The sequence below is a fragment of the Strix aluco genome, chromosome 2 (assembly GCF_031877795.1).
Source record: "Strix aluco isolate bStrAlu1 chromosome 2, bStrAlu1.hap1, whole genome shotgun sequence".
NCBI lineage: Eukaryota > Metazoa > Chordata > Aves > Strigiformes > Strigidae > Strix > Strix aluco.
Genome location: NC_133932.1, coordinates 45,444,672 through 45,464,996, shown reverse-complemented (window position 1 = coordinate 45,464,996; position 20,325 = coordinate 45,444,672). Strand labels below are relative to the sequence as shown.

The 20,325-nt window shown below is 38.8% G+C and overlaps 1 protein-coding gene across 8 annotated transcripts in view; it reads right to left on the bottom strand.

Moving 5' to 3' along the window:
- DMD (dystrophin) overlaps positions 1-20,325 on the bottom strand; it is a 1,148,563-nt gene that overhangs the window by 812,958 nt on the left and 315,280 nt on the right. For all 8 annotated transcript variants that reach the window (XM_074814589.1, XM_074814586.1, XM_074814591.1 and 5 more), the window contains 3 exons: positions 12,882-13,070; positions 12,020-12,201; positions 1,578-1,728 (listed from right to left, as the gene is read on the bottom strand). In XM_074814589.1, the coding sequence (XP_074670690.1) occupies positions 1,578-1,728; positions 12,020-12,201; positions 12,882-13,070 (522 nt within the window). The remainder of the gene's footprint in view (positions 1-1,577; positions 1,729-12,019; positions 12,202-12,881; positions 13,071-20,325) is intronic.

Sequence of the window (20,325 nt, the reverse complement as noted above, 5' to 3'; positions counted from 1 at the left end):
AATACTTGAAAGAATGGAAAACATCTTATTCTTTGACTTATAAGACAAACTATACATGAATTGAACTTTAATTGAAGTTAAAACCAAAACATTTTCTTTCTACCTCATTAGCTAAATTGTCTCTTGTACAGAAAATAGATCTGAAAAGTAATACACATAAATAAATAATGTTGACTAACTCATCACACCAATAATAAAGAACTAGTATGTGGGAGAGATAGATCTCTGCATGTCTTCACTCTGAATATTCAAATACAAGCTAAACACCCATTTTTTTCAATATTAGAAAGAAACAGCATAAAGAGAATACATAGATAAAAGGAATATATTTTACATCAGTATTCAAATACAAAATGCACAGAAATAGGAACAAAGTTATTCAGTCTCAGTACTCATGTATTCAAAATCTTTCAGGTTTCTTTTTCTAATTACCATTTCATAATTACCTGCTGTCTTTTTCTTTAAACGAAAATTTAATGTCAGAATATATGTTTATCTAGCAAACCCTCATTCTGAAATGCATTGTCTCCTCACAGGGCAAATAGCAGCAGTAGGCATAGAATTTGTATTCTTCTTCAGTAGCACTCCTTAATCAGAATGCAGAAAAATAATCTTTAACACATAAGTGGATTATGCAGTCTTTTGCGGTTTTTGACCTCTTTTTAAAGAAACTGTAAAAGCTGGTTTCAGTTTGGATTGTTTTTTGGGATGATCTGCCCTCTAGAACCTGGACTAGCACTGACACAGGCCATCAAGCATCAAATGTTAAAATCTTTGAAGATACGATGGATCTGAACTGCTTTGAACCACTGATGTAGAAATAGTAACAGGTTATCATAGTAAATCTCCATGACCTCACAAGTCATCTGTGTTTTCTACACTTTCCTGTGTCTCCCTGCCATTACCACCATGTGTCATGGATACATATATATATTTTAAAATCTAAATTAATATGAAACCAGACAATTTAATCCAGTAAATGAAACAAAGCTATTACACAAATTATACAGTCTCTTTTAATTTTTTTTTCTTCCAATTAAAGAATTAACCTCATGGAATGTGGAAAAAAAATAGTCAAATTCTCTCTTACACTCAATTTATTAGTTTATTTTTCATTAAATACATTACTCAAGAGTACTTTCTACAGTTAGAAACTAGGGTCCATTTTATAGCGTTGTACAGTTACATATTCAGAGTCCCAGGAGTCCTAACAATATTATGCAGTCTAACTATGACTACTGCATCATTGTTACTACAGCATGCAAGGAAAAAAATACAACATGCAAAAAGAAGAAAACACATGTATTAAAAAATCTGATATGTTCTTATTGTACTGTGTAACAAAAGAATGTTACAGTTGCCTCGTATATTTTAGTTTATTGTTTATATTTAAAAAGGAAGTTGTTGGGTTTTTTTTATATCAGGAGCTCTATGGAAACTTGTTAATTGTATAAAACATTCAACATTGAACCAACATTCCATATTAGTTTGCCATGTTCTAATGGCAGGAGTAGAGCTTTTAAAATGTCAAAACCTCAGTTTGGTTTTTATGCCTTTGGAAGCATACCATAGCATACCTTATGCTCTTCTACTTGACGCTTTAGGTCCTCTAGATCTGGACCCAAGGGCTCCAAATCGATTTTCTTTGTCCTTTCCTCTGTTTTTGTCAGCCAGTCAGCTAGCTGGGCTAGCTGCTGATTCTGCAGATCCATTAGGATTTTATGTAAACTGTAAAACAAAGAAATAATAATTTCAATTTATACATGAAAGAAAACAACAGGCAGAAATATCTGCATTGTATACGCTTAACTGATTTTTATAAGGCTACATCACAAGATAGAATAAAAAAAACCCCATATACTTTCAAACAGGTAACTGAAAATTTGTTGAAACAGTTTTGAATTAGGCAAAATGTTTTGAAACTTTTTTTTTAGAACCTGAGTACTGCATATAATATATGGTCTGTTAAAATTTTGGCCTCCAGTTGCACTTCTATTAGAGCTGTTTGGAACTTCAGAATTTCAACTATCTGGTTTCTTAAAGCTTGTAATATCTACTACAAATACTCTGAAAAGTGCTCAGACAGCTGTACTTACCAGGCTGCCTCAAATTTAAGATATTAAACAGAAGAGAAGACATTATTAATTTTTCAGTTATTCAGTGGAGAATGCTCTGAAGAATTAAACAGGAAATACTTCAGTTTTGCCTAAACAAAGTATTTTGACAGCTCCAAAATTATCTGTCCAGAAATCCATTACAAATCCTTTACTTATACTTGTCATCTTTAGAAATTCTCTGAACTTTCCTAAACAAAATCTTCACCTTACCAAAAGTATTTTTAAAATAACATGTAAACTATTGCTGAGTGATGGAATTACAAGTAGTTATTTGTATTACCCACCTTTCACATAAAATACAATTTTTAACTTAGATTTGACAGACCAAAGTTACTGTCCTCAGTCACACTGAGCTTGGTGAATCCATTGTACATTATAGTGTGTTACTTGCATCTCAAACACAACTCTTGCAGCAAAAAGTTAGTCAGCTACTTTCAGAACCCAACTTGGAGATTTGAAAATATGAATTGAACTTTCAGACTAGAGAAAACTGCTAAGACTAAGAAAGCATAGCCTACTCTACTCCACTTGTTTCTCAGTTGGCTTCTTGAAAATGTAGCCTAAATTCGAAACCTATTGCAAATTTTGTCTCTCTGTGACCAAGAGCACCTAGAACTGCCCAACTTGACACTGACGTTTCCTCCCGTGAGGATATTTTAAATGAACAAAAGATAAGTACGTTTTCTCCCACAGCACCTGCAGAACTGCAAACTGGCAGAAGTGCGATGTGAGCACACTGCTCCAGAGAAGTGCGAGACATCTTGCCCGTGACTAGTTACGCAAGTTAAATGCCCACACAAATCCAAACATGAAGCTTTACCCTATGACTTGGGTATTTTAATCATAAAAACAGCTGTTAGGAAAAAAAAAGCTGTTTGTATTTTTTTTTCTTTAGGGCAGCCAACAAAACTAATAATTTATCTCAGGATTATCACTTGCATCTGGATAGATGAAAAAAAGAAATTGGCTGAGCACTTCTGAAATGGAAATAATCAAGTTTTAGTAATAACTATGGGAAGATGAGTCAACCAGAGTGTCTTGAAACAGGAGTGGTAAAGCGAGAACATGTGAAAGGCAGTCTGTGAAACAGAGTGCAAGCGATGATCAAAGGAATCCTGAGGAGCATGTGGACATGAAGCATACCTTCTAATGCAGAGCAGCGGATACAGAAAAAAGGAGAAACTGCAGGCAAACACCAAGATGAGACAACTTTATGGCAATAAAGACTTTAAAATTTGCAAACAAATTTTAAACAATTGGACGTTTCTTTCGAAATAAGGTTTTAGTTTCACCTGCTTCTTGAACGGTACCTCACTGGTCCCAGACGGCACTGGGATAGTATCGGGTGTTGCACTTGGAGCTCTGTGAAGCTATGTTACTTTCCAGAAACAGTAATAATTTTTAAAGGCTCCAGTTGGAAGCTCTTGGAAGTAAATGACCAAAGAAAACAAACCACAGTAACAACTATAAGCAGGAACTGAAACTTCAAGAGAATACGAGATACTGAATTTAAAAAAAAAAATCTTTCAAGAAATGGGAAGGGCTCCATTAATCTGAATCTCTACATTGTAGATATCAAACAGTAGTGTTTTTCTGAATTACCTCTCTCAAGATTTTTTTGTAAGAACTGAGTGTCATGTATCTTTGTGATGCACTATGATTTCAGGTTGTTTCACTGAAACTGATGTGTTAATTACTGATCAAAATGACCAGGAGATACATGTAGTATCTTTTCCACTCTAATCTCTTTCTTTACGGATTGAGTACAGGCAGCTGACACCCTGCTTATTATAATCCATGGCTCACAAGGGATGAACTATCTCAGATCTAAATCAGTCCTTCTTCACTTTACAGTGTGTATTTTATTGTCTTATTTGATGTTCTACACTAAGTTATTATAAATATTAAATACAATGCTTCATCCTAGTGATATCTTTTTAGCAATAAATGAAATAAATGGTATAGAAAACCTGTTAAAGAGAATTTAAGAAAACCAAGATATGATGAAATACTTATTATATAGAATATTTACATACTGAAGCAAGAAACATAAACTTGAAAATTAAATAGTCACAGCAGATAATTTAATCACAGTTGATTCTAAGCTAAAGAATGTTTCTTGTTTCTTCTCATTCTCCAGGTACTTTATGATTTTCAAACTACTTCTATAAACATCTGATAGGGGTTTTAGCACTTATCTATATACCTCAGGAGATTATCATAATCTTTGTCAATGGTATGGCCCTAATAAATTTCAAATACAAAATACTTTTTCATTGAATTGAATGCGTTTTAATAGTTGTGGAATTCTCCATAAAGTGGTAAATTGCATTAAAATTTCCTCTCCAGTGGTATATTTATAACTCTGAAATGCTTTACTACAGAGAATCCTATTTAGGGAAGGGCAGGAGGAAGAAATGAAAAAACAGGCTGTTTTCCTTCAGCATGTTAATGTATTGCTTGCCAGAAGAGTCAAATACTTGCAATACATAGTGAATACATGGGAAACCCAATTTGGGCTGCTTTTACACAAAGGCATTGCTACGTTTCAAGCTTCTTCTGATATTCTGACCTCCTAAATCACTTTCCATAAAACCGTTTCACTTTTATAGTATCCTTTATCAGTATGTCTTTCTCCTCTCTTTGTTGATTGCTAGCTTTTGTTTCCCCTGTGCTGTAAAGTGTGCTACCTTTTGTTACACTTCTTATTATCATTACAACAGAAGATAGATAGCCTTGCTGTTCTCATCTTCACTAAAACCATCTCTGTTTGGGTAAACATGTCACTGCCGCCTTAAAGGCTAGATTACAGCAATATGCTCAGAAGATTATGCTTTAAACTGAAGTAGAAGATAGATCCTGAGAGTATAAATTGTGTATAACCACCCAGAAAAACATTACATTGTGATATGAAAGCTGTTCATAATCCTCCAGCTAGTGTTTGAAACACAGGGGTTTGACCCAATAGCTCAAAATTAGACATATTTATGTACATCACTCCTGAGAAATTTCTTCTTGCCTTAACCCAAATTTGATTTAATTTATCACAGAATATTTTGTATAAGAAATTAAATAGAATCATAGAATGGTTTGGGCTGGAAGGGACCTTAAAGATCACCTAGTTCCAACCCCACTACCAGGGGCAAGGGACACCTTCCACAAAGCCCCATCCAACCTGGCCTTGAACACTCCCAGAGAGGGGGCATCCACAGCTTCTCTGGGCAACTTGTTCCAGTGCCTCACCACTCTCACAGTAAAGAATTTCTTCCCCATATCTAATCTAAATCTACCCTCTTTCAGTTTAAAACCATTACCCGTCATCCTATCCCTACACCCCCTGATAAAGAGTCCCTCCCCATCTTTCCTGTAGGCCGCCTTTAAGTACTGGAAGGCTGCTATTAAGGTCTCCCCAGAGCCTTCTCTTCTCCAGGCTGAACAACCCCAACTCTCTCAGCCTGTCCTCATAAAGGAGGTGCTCCAGCCCCCTGATCATCTTCGTAGTCTCCTCTGGACCTGCTTCAACAGGTCCATGTCTTTGTTATGCTGGGGGCCCCAGAGCTGGACACAGTACTCCAGGTGTGGTCTCATGAAAGTGGAATAGGGGGGAAGAATCACCTTGCTTGACCTGCTGGCCACACTTATTTTGAGGCAGCCCACGATATGGGTGGCTTTCTGGGCTGTGAGCACACATTGCTGACTCATAGTCAGTTTTCCATCCACTACTACTCCCAAGTCCTTCTCCACAGGGCTGCTCTCAATCCACTCATCACCCAGCCTGTATTTGTGCATGGGATTGCCCCAACCCATGTGCAGGACCTTGTGCTTGGCCTTGTTGAACTTCATGAGGTTTGCACGGGCCCACCTCTCAAGCTTGTCAGGGTCCCTCTGGATGATATCCCTTCCCTCCCGTGTGCCAACAGCACCACACAGCTTGGTGTTGTCAGCAAACTTGCTGAGAGTGCACTCAATAAAGATGCTAAATGGCACCGGTCCTAATTCCGACCCTTAAGGAACACCACTCATCACTGTTCTCTGCTTGGACATCAAGTTGTTGACTGCAACTCTTTGAGTGTGACCATCCAGCCAGTTCCTTATCCACCAAGCAGTTCATCCATCAAATACATGTCTCTATAATCTAGAGATGAAGATGTCACTCAGGACAGTGTCAAATGCTTTGCACAAGTCCTGGTAAATTATGTCAGTTGCTCTTCCCTTATCCACCAACACTGTAACCTGTCATAGAAGGCCACTAAATTTGTCAAGCATAATTTGCCCTTAGCAAAGCCATGTTGGCTGTCATGAATCACCTCCTTGTTTTCCCTGTGCCCTAGCATAGTTTCCAGGAGGATCTGCTCCATGATTTTGCCAGGCACAGAGGTGAGACTGACTGGCCTGTAGTTCCCTGGGTATTCTTTTTTTCCCTTTTTAAAAATGGGGATTATGTTTCTCCTCTTCCAGTTACAGTAACTTCACTGGACTGTCACGACTTTGAAAATGTGATAGATAGTGGCTTAGACACTTCATCTGCCAGTTCCCTCAGGACCCGCAGATGCATCTCATCAGGTCCCATGGACTTGTGCACCTTCAGGTTCCTTAGATGGTCTCGAACCTGATCTTCTACAGCGGGTTCCTCCTTTCCCAGTCCCCACCTTTGCCTTCTGTGTATTGTGTGGTGTGGCTGGAGCACTCACTGGTGAAGACTGAGGCAAAAAAGTCTTTGAGTACCTCAGCCTTCTCTATATGGCAGGTAAGCAGGCCTCCTGTTTCTTTCCAGAGAGGACTCACATTTTCCCTAGTCTTCCTTTTATCACTGATGTACCTACAGAAGCTTTTCTTGTTGCCCTTAACATCCCTGGCCAGACTTAATTCTATCTGGGATTTGGTCTTCCTAACCTGAACCCTGGCTGCTTGGACAGTTTCTCTGTATCCCTCCCAGGTTACCTGTCCTTGCTTCCACCCTCTGTAGGCTTCCTTTTTGTGTTTGAACTTGCCCAGGGGCTCCTTGTTCATCCATGCAGTCCTCCTGGCATTTTTGCTTGACTTCCTCTTTGTTGGGATGCATCACTACCGAGCTTGGAGGTGATCCTTGAATATTAATCAGCTTTCTTGGGCCCCTCTTCCCTCTGGGCTTTATCCCATGCTACATATCCCAAGCAAATCCCTGAAGAGGCAAAAATCTGCTCTCCTGAAGTCCAGTGTTGTGAGTTTGCCTTGTGCCCTCTTCACTGTCCTAAGGATCCTGAACTCCACCATTTCATGGTCACTGCAGCCAAACCTGCCCTTGAGCATCACATTCCCCACCAGCTCCTCCTTGTTGGTGAAAACAAGGTCCAGCACAGCACCTCTCCTCACTGGGTCCTCTATCACTTGGAGAAGGAAGCTATCATCAATGTATTACAGGAACCTCCTAGATCGCTCGTGTCCCACTGTGTTGTCCCTCCAACAGGAAGCTGAACAGTGGCTGAAGTCCCCCATGAAGACCAGGGCTTGTGAACGTGAAGCTACTCCTATCTGTCTATAGAGGGCCTCATCCACTTGGTCTTCCTGGTCAGGTAGCCTGTAGCAGATCCCCACTATAACATCTCCTGTCCCTGCCTTCCCTTTAATCCTGACCCATAAACTCTCACTTGGTTTCTTATCCATCCAGAGTCAGACCTCCATGTACTCCAGATGGTCATTGACATAGAGGGTGACACCCCCTTCTCACCTCTCCTGCCTGTCCTTCCTAAGGAGACTATATCTTTCCATTCCAACACTCCACTCATAGGAGCCATCCCACCATGTCTCTGTGATGCCAATAAGACTGTAGCCCTGCAGGCATGCACACATCTCTGGCTCCTCTTCTTTATTCCCCATGCTGTGTGTGTTTGCTTTGAGGCATTTAAGTTGGGCCCCCAATGAAGCTGACCTACTGGCTGGAACTCCTTTGTGCTGCTCTTCAGGTGCTCTCCTGATGACCTGTGATCCCTCTCCAGGCTCTGGGCATCTATTGCTGGCACTGGAATCAAACTGGTAAGAGTGGGATGGATTGAGGTTCCCCTCCCCTGGCAACTTTAGTTTAAAGCCCTCTTCAAAAGCTTGGCAAGCCTATAAGCAAAGACGCTCTTCCCCTTCTCTGACAGATGGACCCATCAGTCCCCAGTAGACCAGGTTTCTCAAAGTGAGTCCCATGGTCTAAGTAGCCAAAGCCTTGGCCGTGGCACCAGTCCCATAACCATTTGTTGATTTGCCAGATTTAACTGGCTGTTCCAAATCCCTTCCCTTTGACCAGGAAGATTGATGAAAAAATTACCTGCACCCTGCAGTTCCTTAACACCACTCCCAGGGCTCTGTAATCCTTCTTGATACTCCTCAGACTGCTCCTGGCTGTATCACTGGTGCCCATGTGAAAATACAGCAGCAGATAACAGACTGTATGAGGCTTGGTAGTCTCTCAGTGTCATCCCTGATACGAGCCCTGGTAAGCAGCACACATCTCTAGAGAGTGCATCAGGTTGGCAGATGGGTGCCTACGTACCTCTCAGAAGTGAGTGGCCTACTACTATCAACCATCACCTTTTCTTAGTTGTGCTGGTTGTTATACGGGGGTCTTACTCAGCTCAAGTGTCTCTCCTGATGCAATGGGTCTTTCATCTTCAGTGTGCAGAGAGGTGAAGAAGTTCTGCAAGGGCACCTCAGGCTTCGGGGGAAGTCTCTTCCTCCTGCAGGTCCTTGCTGTTGCAAGCTTTCATTCTTCCGCATTATTGGCTCCCCTCTTTTTCATTCATGCCAGTGGAAGATTTTTTGGCTGTTTAGCTGTGGGCCCACTGCAGACCGTGCTTGGAACCAGCTATCTTAACTCCTTCTCAACCTCCCTGATGTTTTGCTGCCTTCTCACCGCCACCTGCAGCTCAGCCACCTGCTGCAGGAGCTCCTCCACCTGGGTGCACCTTTCACAGGCAGGTCTGATGCCTGACTCTGCCCCAGGAGAAAGGTCCAGGCACTTGCTGTGGTCTGAGGTCTGCACTGCAGTCTCTCCCTTCAGCAGCTCTGCCTGAGTGGAGGCATCGGCCACCACTGGGGTAGACGGTACAGACCAGCCAGCCTGCAGCCTTTGCTGTCAGATGAGCGCCCACCATCCTGCCTTGAGGGTCAGGTAGGATGAATGCCCTTGGCCTGTACAGGTGGTCACAGAACGGTGCCCCGTTGCTGGGTTATGTGAACTTCAAGTCTCTCCACTTGGCCAGTGGAATGTCCCTCCTTCAAGAGGCACCCTCCCATACAAACTGCCACACCACCTCCTGGATGAGGTGTCACACCTGTTTGCCCATCCTGGTTGCAGTGCTCCTGGTCACTGGTGCTCCCTGGGGCGGCCTTTTTGTGGGAGCGGGGGGCAGCTGCCATTACTCCTCACCCCTCCCATGGCTCATCAGCTGCTCGATCTCATGAGAGCTGTCAGCTCCTGTCAGGTCTCCTCGCTCTCATGGGGCTTCCCCAGCTCAGGAACCCTGCCCTGCTCACACCATGATCCTCTGCTCCACTGCAGAATGGGCCTGCACCGGAGCTGATCGCCTCGGCAAGAGACAGTTGATAGCAGCACAACATTCTCTGTGAAGCCCTTACCACTTTATGTCTCCTACTGATTTCTTATTACCCAAATATGACATGCTTCAGAAGATACTAGATCATTCAATTCCCCAAGCAATGACCTATAGCTGCATCTGGGATACAACTTTAACAATTGATGTCAAAGGACATTTTAGTAGGTACAGTACCATTCATAAAGGTGTGGTTGCTACTTGCATGCGTTGATTTAACTGAAAATAAATATGGCAAATAAAAACTGCCTACAGTAAAGTATTGTAGAGTCTTCTCTCCAAGAAAATAATAAAGCTGGAGGAATTTAGTTTGAAGCACCTGAAACTCATCAACAATTTTATAGACTGTCAAAGAAAGAATAAAGAAAACAATCTCTATACTCAGTAGCAAGCTGAAAAGAAAATAAAAGTTTGGAATTACTAAGAACATATTGCAGAAAAAGAGAGCAGTGTTGTGCAATTGTTGAAAATCACAGTTTGACCTTTAATATTTTGGGCAGTTCTGGTCCCCTCAACTCCAAAAAGATAATGTAGAACTGGAAAAAGCTCAAAGAAGAGCAAGACAAATAACCAAAGATATATATTTATGGAGAGAGTAAGGAAAGATATACACTGTTGACCTTCTAACATTGTACCTAGAGGGAATCACTTATGCTACCAGTGGCAAAGAAAAAGAAGCCATTCATCAAAAATGTAGCACTCATACTGGGTAAGAGGCCTGTGGAATTCACTGCCAAAGGATGCCATGGATGCTAACAGGTCCAAGGAGATATCAAATAAAGTTCTCTATGGAGAACTTCATAACATAAGACATGCAGTATTAGGTCAGAGCAATGACCCATACAGCCCAATATTTGGTCTCCATAGCAATGGGCCCATGCAGCCCAATATTTGATCTCTACCAATGGCAAAAAGAGATGAGAAGATGCTGGCTCAGGAGATCACGTATCTCCCATAAAGTTTATCTTTTCTTGTTCTGTTACTCTCAGGATGCTGGGATAGACCATTGGTCTGACTACTAGAGATACTCATCTTTTATTAAAATCACATTCACAAAAGGAGTCACATTTCAGCTGTACTGAAGGAACAGACAAAAGAGCTTCTCACTTCATATACATTCATTGGGATTTTATGAGAGAAAAATTAAGACTTCAGCAGAAAGATTTTAATTAAGTCTGCCTTGTTTAAAGTCCCTAAAAAGCCACCAGGGATCTCAGATTCAGGTTGTTTGCCACTGCATTTATTTGGTTTTACTGTAGAAAACATCTATATTCTTCAGTAATTAATACTGCTTGGCTATAAAGAAGCTCCTAATGACATTCAATTAATTTTAAAATTTCCACGGAATTTGACTTGTTATGATAGTTGGTAAATTTCACCATTGTTCCTCTTTACAGAAAGGCCAGTAGGCATACAAAATTTCTCATAACAAAGTACGACCCAGTCACATGAGTTTGAAGAAGTCCAGGAACCTGTGGGAAGAAGCAGCCTCTGTTTGGCACTGGGAGGACTGCAGCATGTTGGGGTGACCCATGCCAGAGCAGCTAGGGAAATGTTGCAGCCTGTGGGAAGGATTCACATCAGAGAAAGTTTGTGGAGGAGAACCACACTGGAACAGAGGTGGAATGCCGGAAGTTCCCCCCCATGCCCAAGGTGTAAGAAGTGGCAGAACTGACTGTACCCCCCATTCTCTGCCCCCTGCACTGCTGACAAGGGGAGGAGGTAGAGATATCAGGAGCAAAGCTGAGCCTGGGAAGAAGGGAGGGGTGGGGGGGAAGGAGTTTTTCAGATGTGGTAACGTTTCTCACTGTTCTAGTCTGTCTGTTAAGTGGTGGCGGTGTTAGTATCTGAATTGAATTTATGTTCTTTTTCTTCCCCTAACAAGTCTGTCTGTTGCCCATGACCATAATGGATGAGTCATCCCTCCCTGTCCTTATCTCAATTCTTGAGCCTTTTGCTTTATTTACTCCTTCTCAGCGCTGAGGCAAAGAGGAGAGTGAGTGGCTGTGAGGTGCTCAGTTTTTCCCTGAGCTCAAACCACGATAGTGTGATACTTGTTAAAGCAATTAAAAAAAAAAGTGAGATAGGTTATATAAATTTTGGCTATTAGCATCCAAGTTGTTGATAGCTGCTGATTTGTCTGGCTTCCAGTCTTAAAACAACATGCAAGCTTCAAAGTCACTACATATCAAATTTCAGGTTAAAAAAGATCTAAGATGGAGTTTTGTTTCACAGTGAAGTGAAAGAAAACCCCAACTGTTAGTCACATTCAGGATTGTTTAAGTCAAACTCCGTGTATATTATTTTACCTGACATACTACTTACTTGCTTTGTTTTTCCATACTTGCTACTCTGAGACTTTCCCATCGAGAATTAAGTAGATTCATTTGTTCTTGGATTTCATTCTCTTCGTCATCTGAAAGTTTTCCAATTGTTAGAAGTTGACTTCCAACTTGCAAAACATTTCCAACACGCCCTTGGTGAGCTGTTAACTCCATCATAAAACCCTGACAATAAAAATAAAATCCAGTTTTAAGTTTGATTCTTTGGAAGGAAAGAACAGACTTTGGAGAAATATTTTCAATTCCACCATTTTCCAAACATGATTTTTGGCTTTGCTTTTTATTTTTTCAAGCCCTCCCCAAACCTTGTAAACACAAACCTGAAATAAATGCTTTCACTTTTTTCATAGGGCAAAAATTTGTTTAGTATGGAGAAGAGGAGACTGAGGGATGACCTTATCGCTCTCTATAACTACCTGTAATGAGGTGGGTGTTGTGTAGTAACAAGTGATAGGACAAGAGGAACCATCCTCAAATTGCACAAGGGAAGGTTTTGATTGGATATTAGGAAAAATTTTTTCACCAAAAGTGTTATGAAACATTGGAACAGGCTTCCCAGGGAAGCGGTGGAGTCACCACCCCTGGAGGTATTTAAGAGACAAGTAGACCTGGTGCTTAGGAACATGGTTTAGTGTTGGGTTTATGGTTGGACTCAATGATCTTAGTCCTTTCCAACCTAATTGGTTCTATGATTCTAGGGTACAGTCTCCTATACTACCTTTAAATTCTCCAATTCAAAATTAAAAAACAAGAAAAAGGAATAAACTTGAAGTATCTTTGGCTTTGACCTTATTATGGGATACAAGTAGATAAATGGGTACTGAAGGATTAGTATAAACATATACCTCGTGGGTGTGAAATTGTTCTTTAACAACTTCTACATCATTGGATATATCTCCTTGTGCTTGTAATGCATCTTCAGCAGAAAGAAGCCATGTGAGTACTTCTTCTAAAGCAGTTTGGTAGTTTTCAATATCCATTTCAGATCCCATCCGCGAGGTGCTAAAGGTCTTTTCTTCGACAGTTTCTAAAAACTGATCAAAACCCAAATTTTAAGAGAAATGCAAATAGCATCTTCTCAGACAGTTCTACAAAGGAATAAATAGAATGCCATTATCTTGTATAAAAATCCAGCTTTTTATAAAACAAAAAAATCCAATGGCTAATATGTGAAAGTACTTATTAGTATAAAATCAGTTAATTGACCAAGATCAGTTAAGATTGAGGGAAATAAAAAAATGTCATATTAGATATTTTACACAAGAATTCAAAACTCCTACCAAGTATTCTGAATAGTGACAATACTTAAATTATACCTGTAGAGTGCTGTTATACATGTTTTTCAATAAATACTCTGATTTTCCATTTTTAGTTTATTGTTTTCTATTTAAGTATTTTCTCTTGGAAATGAGAGAGAAATTTATTTCCCACAGCAGCTAGTAAAAATATACCATCAAAAAAGCAGCAAGTTACATGCTGACATTGCAGAGAATCTATGGAAAACATGATATAAAAAAGAAAACCAGCCCTTTACACTACATGTAATGCTAGGCTTGAGCAATCCATAGACACCCTTTTTGTGAAAACCATTCTAGAAATCTCAGAAAAAGCTCAGAAGTCTCATGAAAAATAAGAACTTCTTAAAAACAAAAAAAAAGTGCATTACTGTTGATTTATCTTTCCTGCAAGGGCCACCCTTGCATTCATTCTTTAGAAGTCAGGTGAGTAGACAAGCATAGAATTCATACTTCTACTGCTTAAAGTCAAGAGAAACCAACAACAAGTATTTACTGATTAGTGTAATAGCAGAAGACAAGGACAAAACAGAAGCAAGAAATATGGGTTTGTTACAGAAGATATCATTCCATAATTTTTTCAAAAGTTCTGAAGAAGTTTAGCTACTTTGCTAGCAAGTTAATATAAACACACACTCTTTGCATAAAAATACGTTTATGCTTTTATAAAAAAATGATACCAAGGCACTTAATGTTTTTATAGCTGGCAGAAATTGTCTGTACTGACATATTTGTGCTGATAAAATGCTCAAAGCAGTTTCTAAAGCCTTTCACTGTAGTTTAGGACAGAAAGCAAAAATTTATCACTAGAACCAAAAGCAGGAAGTGTAATGGATATAATGTGATCACTTAAAATGAAATTTTCAATCTTCATCTTCACAACAACAAATTCATTCTGAATTGTATAGATCTAATAATCACAAGCAATTTACATGAATCCCTCTGTCATATGTGTGTTAGGCTAGCTAAAACACCAGTCATAACTTCATCACCACTTATGTGTGAAAACCAACGTTCAGTGACTAGATTCGCATTAGAAAAGCAGGCTTAGAAATCTGATGAACTCAATAGTTGTTTTTTTGGTTTAAAGAAAGTACCATCTTACAGAAATATAAACAATGAAGCAAAGAAAATGTTCAACATCTATTTCTGTTACACAAATTAATAATTGAATTGTGTGCAACTCCAGATTTTAAGTAGCAATGTAGTAAGAAATTATACCCAACCACATCACATTACTGCAGCGAGATAGTTTTTTTGTACTATACAAACTACTGTGGAAAGGGATATTGTTATCATTGCTTTTGCATATGTAATGATTTTTTTCTTTCTATAACAATATTGTATAGAATACATCCACCTCTGATACACTGGACTAAAAAAAGATGCTGTAACTGCTGAGTGAGACAAGGGATATCATGTTGGCAGAGATCTGTGATGATCTCTGTCATCTATTGGCTTGAAAATTGTCCATCTGAAAATACTTCTTTCTCTAGATCTAATATAGAATATTGTGTTGTGTATGACAAGTGTTTAACTAAACACCCCCTAACAACTCTTTTTCTGAGGAATGACTACTCAGTAAAATTTTCTCTGGCAATCTTGGCCAGCATTTTCACTGCTTTCTCTCATGCTATCACAAATATTATATGGAATTGCATTGAAAAATCTTGGACTCATGATCTCCAATGGCAAAATGGTGCAGATTGATTTCCGATCCATTATAATAACTCTCGAAGCAGTGTAAAGAAAAGCAAACACTCTAATGTAAATGGAAATCAAAAGAGTTTCTTGGCAGGTATTGCAAAGTATGCTCTCATTCAAAAAATGGCCATTTTCTGACATCAGGAAATCAGAAAAGGGCTAGAGAAATTATAAAGAAAGGACTTTGTGGAATGGTGTTGGCAATCTTTATATTTGGTAGAGAGAGGAAACAAGTTTTCCACGTTCCCTCCAATATTACAGCATAAATGACAGCAGAGTTGGGATCAGTCATGAGGTGACAAAGCAGGGGAATGGACATCAGCTGTGGTTGAAAGACAAATAGTTGAAAAAAGAAGAAAATATTATGTATAGCACAATTGAATAATTCTTAACTGCTGGGCTTAATGAAGTCACTAGATCATTATGTCTTCTTTTCCCCATGCATTTTGGGGACAATAAAAAAATAAAACAGAGAATAATCATCAGAAACTGAAAGAGTAGTAGCATCTTGTTATTTTAGAGTGCATTGAGCACGCAGAGTATCTGCATTCAAATTAATTAAAACAAAGCATCCTCACTGATTTAATTGATAAAATCAAGCCATAGTTACACATTTTCACAATTGTGTGAAATTTCCTTCTGCATCTTTAAGCACATTCTCTGTTAACAAGCCAGAGTAGAGCAATGGCTGCCTTGATCTGAATCTACATAAGCAGAGAATATTTGCATTGTAAAAAGTCTACAAGCATAAAAAATGTGCCTCAGAGTCAACAACTGGTTTTGACTTGACAAAACACATATATTTTAAAATCCACTGTTATATTCTATCTTTAGTACTTCTGTCAATGCTGTTAGCTTTCTGAAAGATAACTGTACATCCTTGCTCATCCTGCATATGGAATGAAAAAACAACTACTCAAATCAGCAGAAATTCAGGCTGTTGGCTCAGCTGCTCTTTAACTAAGCTCTCTTTAACTAAGCAGCTCTTTAGGTTAAATATTCACACTTGACAACTACTGCCTAAATGCCTACGCCACACACTTTGTATTAAAAAGCAAAAACAAACAAAAAAGTGTCTCAATGTAATATTAATCTACATAAAGATTATTCATCCCATTATACAAACCAGATTTAAGTATGTACATCCTACAGCACCAATCAGAATCCACACTGAAAGAATCCACTGTGCTGGTTTTAGCTGGGATAGAGTTAATTTTCTTCATATTAGCTAGCATGGGGCTATGTTTCGGATTTGTGCTGAAAACAGTGTTGATAACACAGGGAGGTTTTAGCTATTGCTGAGCAGTGCTTGCACAGCGTTAAGGCCTTTTCTGCCTCTCACCCCACCAGCAAACAGGCTGGGGGTGCACAAGAAGTTGGGAGGGGGCACAGCTGGGACAGCTGATCCCAACTGACCAAAGGGGTATCCCATACCATATGACATCATGCTCAGCATATAAAGCTGGGGGAAGAAGAAGGAAGGGGAGGATGTTTGAAGCGATGGTGTTTGTCTTCCCAAGTCACCATTACGTGTGATGGAGCCTGGCTTTTTTTGGAGATGGCTGAACACCTGCCTGCCGATAGGAAGTGGTGAATGAATTCCTTGTTTTGCTTTGCTTGTGTGCATAGCTTTTGCTTTACCTATTAAACTGTCTTTATCCAACCCATGAATTGTACCTTTTTTTTCTTTTTGATTCTCTCCCCCATCCCACTGGGAATGGGGGATGGAGTGAGCAAGTGTCTGTGTGGTGCTTAGTTGCCGGCTGAGGTTAATCTGCAACATCGACATAACACAAACAGCAACGAAAACCCTGAATTTTATAAAACATAATGGTAGGCAAATCTGTTTTAAAAAAAACCTCAGACAACACAAAACCAATACCTCCCTTGAGTGTCCTAATTTTTGGATTTATATGAAATCTTTTCAGAATTCCTAAAATACTGAGAAAGAGTAGAATTTTAACGTATTGCATATATTACACTGAGAACAATGATATAAGAGTTATTAACAGAGACATCTAATATACATTGTGATGGCTGTTTCCAACCATAGTTTTTAAGAGAATGAAAAACAATTAGGACACGCTGAAGATAAATTGTTATAACCATATATTGCTAGAAAGGCTATACTTAGGTAAAAAAGCTGCTTAAATATGCATGCAGTTTCTTTCTTGAATTAAAAACTATTCTTAATAATGTATTTAATGGTTCTGCAAAACAAAGTCGATGGGGTGCAGTCTAAGCAAAATATTTAGAGTAATCTACTGAATAACAATGCATGTGTGATGACATAAATGTCAAGGGGAAAAATGACATGAAAAATTCAGATGTTTAATGTAGGTTGCATCACATCCAGCTAGGAATCAGTAGCCAGTCAACTCACAGACTATTCTGAAAAATGGCCAGCCATTTTTGCATGGAAAATAGTCCTGGTTGTTATTATGGATGGATGTAGAAGGAAAAAAATGCTCTGGACCCATACGTTGTCCTCTAGAATATATTTTTGTCTTTGCTGCTGTACATTGAAGAATTATAACTAGATGGAAAGATGGGAATTTGAATTTTTATGGACTTCACGATCTTCTGCTGGGGAGCGAGGGCTGGAAGAACCCAAGGAATCTTAGTTTAAATTTAACATATAAGGAGAGAAAATAAAAAGCCTTTGACCTTCATAAGTCTGGAAAAATGAGGTGTGCCTGGCAGCTGTATGAATTAATTCAAAGAGTTTAAACCATGAGCTTGCAGCTGCTTCAGGGTAAGAAAGCGAGGAGAGGAAGTTTTCCTCATGTACTATTGCATTATGCTCCTAAAGCGAGGAGAAGGATTGGACACGTGTTAGTAAATTCTCCAAGAATGTTTCTATTAGTTCATAAGGATTGCTTCTGAGTTTTACAAATTAGTTGGCCAGTTTTAGAAAGTAGTTATGCAGTAAAGATTCAGGGTTCACTCCAGCACTTTTATTTACATTATGTATTTTCTTCCTTCAGAAACTGCCTGACCCACTACCAAAGATGCAGAATCTGGCTCTATACATTTAGAGATTTAAAACACAGAGACATAAAATTTTAAAGAAACATTTTTTTTAGTAAAGGCAAATTTAAGTCCAGAGTAGCTTTCGCATTTTGAAAACTGCCTTTGCAGAATTATAGCCTCAGGAAGTAGCACACATTATTCACCCTCTAACTATGCCTCCTACCAGGTAAGACTGATACCACTCCTTATTCAGTTCCTTCAGGTTTCTCATTACAAAATTGTATTTTATGTGTTTTTAAAATTGCCAAATTATAACTGTTAAAATGTTAAATGTTCTTTGCAATAATCAAGACTGTTTTCTTAACAGATAACATCAGACTGAATAATTCAGTCATTTCTGGTAATAAAACTAAGAAGATACATTGGTCAGACTGTTATTATATAATGTTAACTATTTCCTTGTTCTAAATGAGGCTGATATTTTCATTTTATTAAGGATTTCAAAACTGCCTTTGTGAATGAAAATGTCTTGGGTCAGGAAGAATTTTTTTTTGCTATTCATATGAAAATCCACCCAGGTTTGATCTTATCATAAATCTGAAAAATTGCAGGTTTTGCTTGCTCAGTTGAGACAACCTAGATTTTTAGTACCTGATTTTTCTCAGTGTTTCCATTTGTACTGTGGATGTTTCCATCTAGATGAATTGCCCTGTCCTTGCAACTGCAGTTTTGAGATGCAGCAGATTATTAGTTCATTAAAAAAATCAATACAGCTTAGGCAACGTGCACAGTGAGAGGAAAAGCTCCAGATCCAGGCAGTATGGATGAAAGTACATTACAAAAGAAAGAATATGCTGGAAATACTGACAGGAAAGGGGTAAAGGAAAATTAATCTCTTCAACTACTCTTAGGTACACCTGGTATAAATAAAGACTGAAAAAGACAAATAAAGAATTTACTGGCATTAAAGAAAAATTTTGCACCTTGGGATCTGGAGTGTAGAAGTTGGCTTAGGTCAACGGAAAGCAAGTGAAAAAACTGGAACCAATTGTGTTGGGAAAGAGACTAAGACTGGGAACTGCGAGGACAGGCAAGATAGTATTAAGAGTTAAGAGAGAGGAACCAAGGCTGCCAGCTACCTGGAATGAGTGAATTTTCTAACAGTTTAAAAACTGCTTCATTTTGCATACATGGTCAAGTAAGTAATTTGTTCACAAAAAGATTTTCTACTTAGCTTGCTTTCTTCAACACACCAGTACTTGGAAAAAATATCAAAGCAGGTTTGGTTAATAGCTGTTTGACCCTTTTTCTACAGAGTGTATCAAAACATACTGGTTTTATTAACTCTCTAGGGAAATTTTTCAGCCTATGTTTATTTAAGGATTTTAACTATATTGATTTTTTTGTTCTGACTATAAAATACATTTCTGTTTGAAATATTACTGATAACAAGACACACAGTACTTGCCTCTCTAAGGAAGGCACTTTCTACTCAAGCAATTAAGAATCATGGCTCTAAAGATAAGATGACTTGATGTGGATGTGTAAATCAACTGACTGTGACTGAACAGAATTACTTGCACCATACACCCACAACAAAATTATAATTCCTTCATGTTGAAATGCCTAGTCTATCCACCATTCTTCAACCGTTCCCTTTTCTGATCCAAGAACAAAGCACATTCTATGGGGATGTACATTTCAAGTGCTGTCATGTCACACAGTAGACTGAGGTAATTTGGTCTCTACATAACACATAAATAAGAGTACTCTTCACATAAAGAACAGTGAAATTTTCACCCTAGGATAAATTTTCAGTATTAACTAATGACTCTTCACAGAACTCTCAAGTAGTAAATGGTAATAGGGTCATGAAAGTATATCACAGGTCAAGAAGCCTGAGGTCTGTTCCCAGTAGTGCTACCAACAAGGTAACTCCAGATCAGCAGATTCAGCTCCCCTGACAAATGTTTACTGTGTTTTATACTGTCACATACATAAAAAAAGGAAAAGGTAATTTTATCCATTGATGATGATCAGTCCACCTTAATTTGAATTGTGAACATGATATCATGCAGTAGCATGAGAAACATTCAAGACAGAACAGATTTATTTAATTTTAATTTTTTAAAATATGAGTTCTGAATGTAATAAGGACTTAAGTAACAGTCACTTTAAAGTAAGCTGTTCTGACAAAGATGTTTTAAACATTCTGTGTTCTTAATTAAATTGTATTCTGAAAATCTCCAAGCCATTAAATGCCTAAACCGAGAAATGGGATGGAGACAGGTGAATAATGTCAGCCAAAAGAAATACA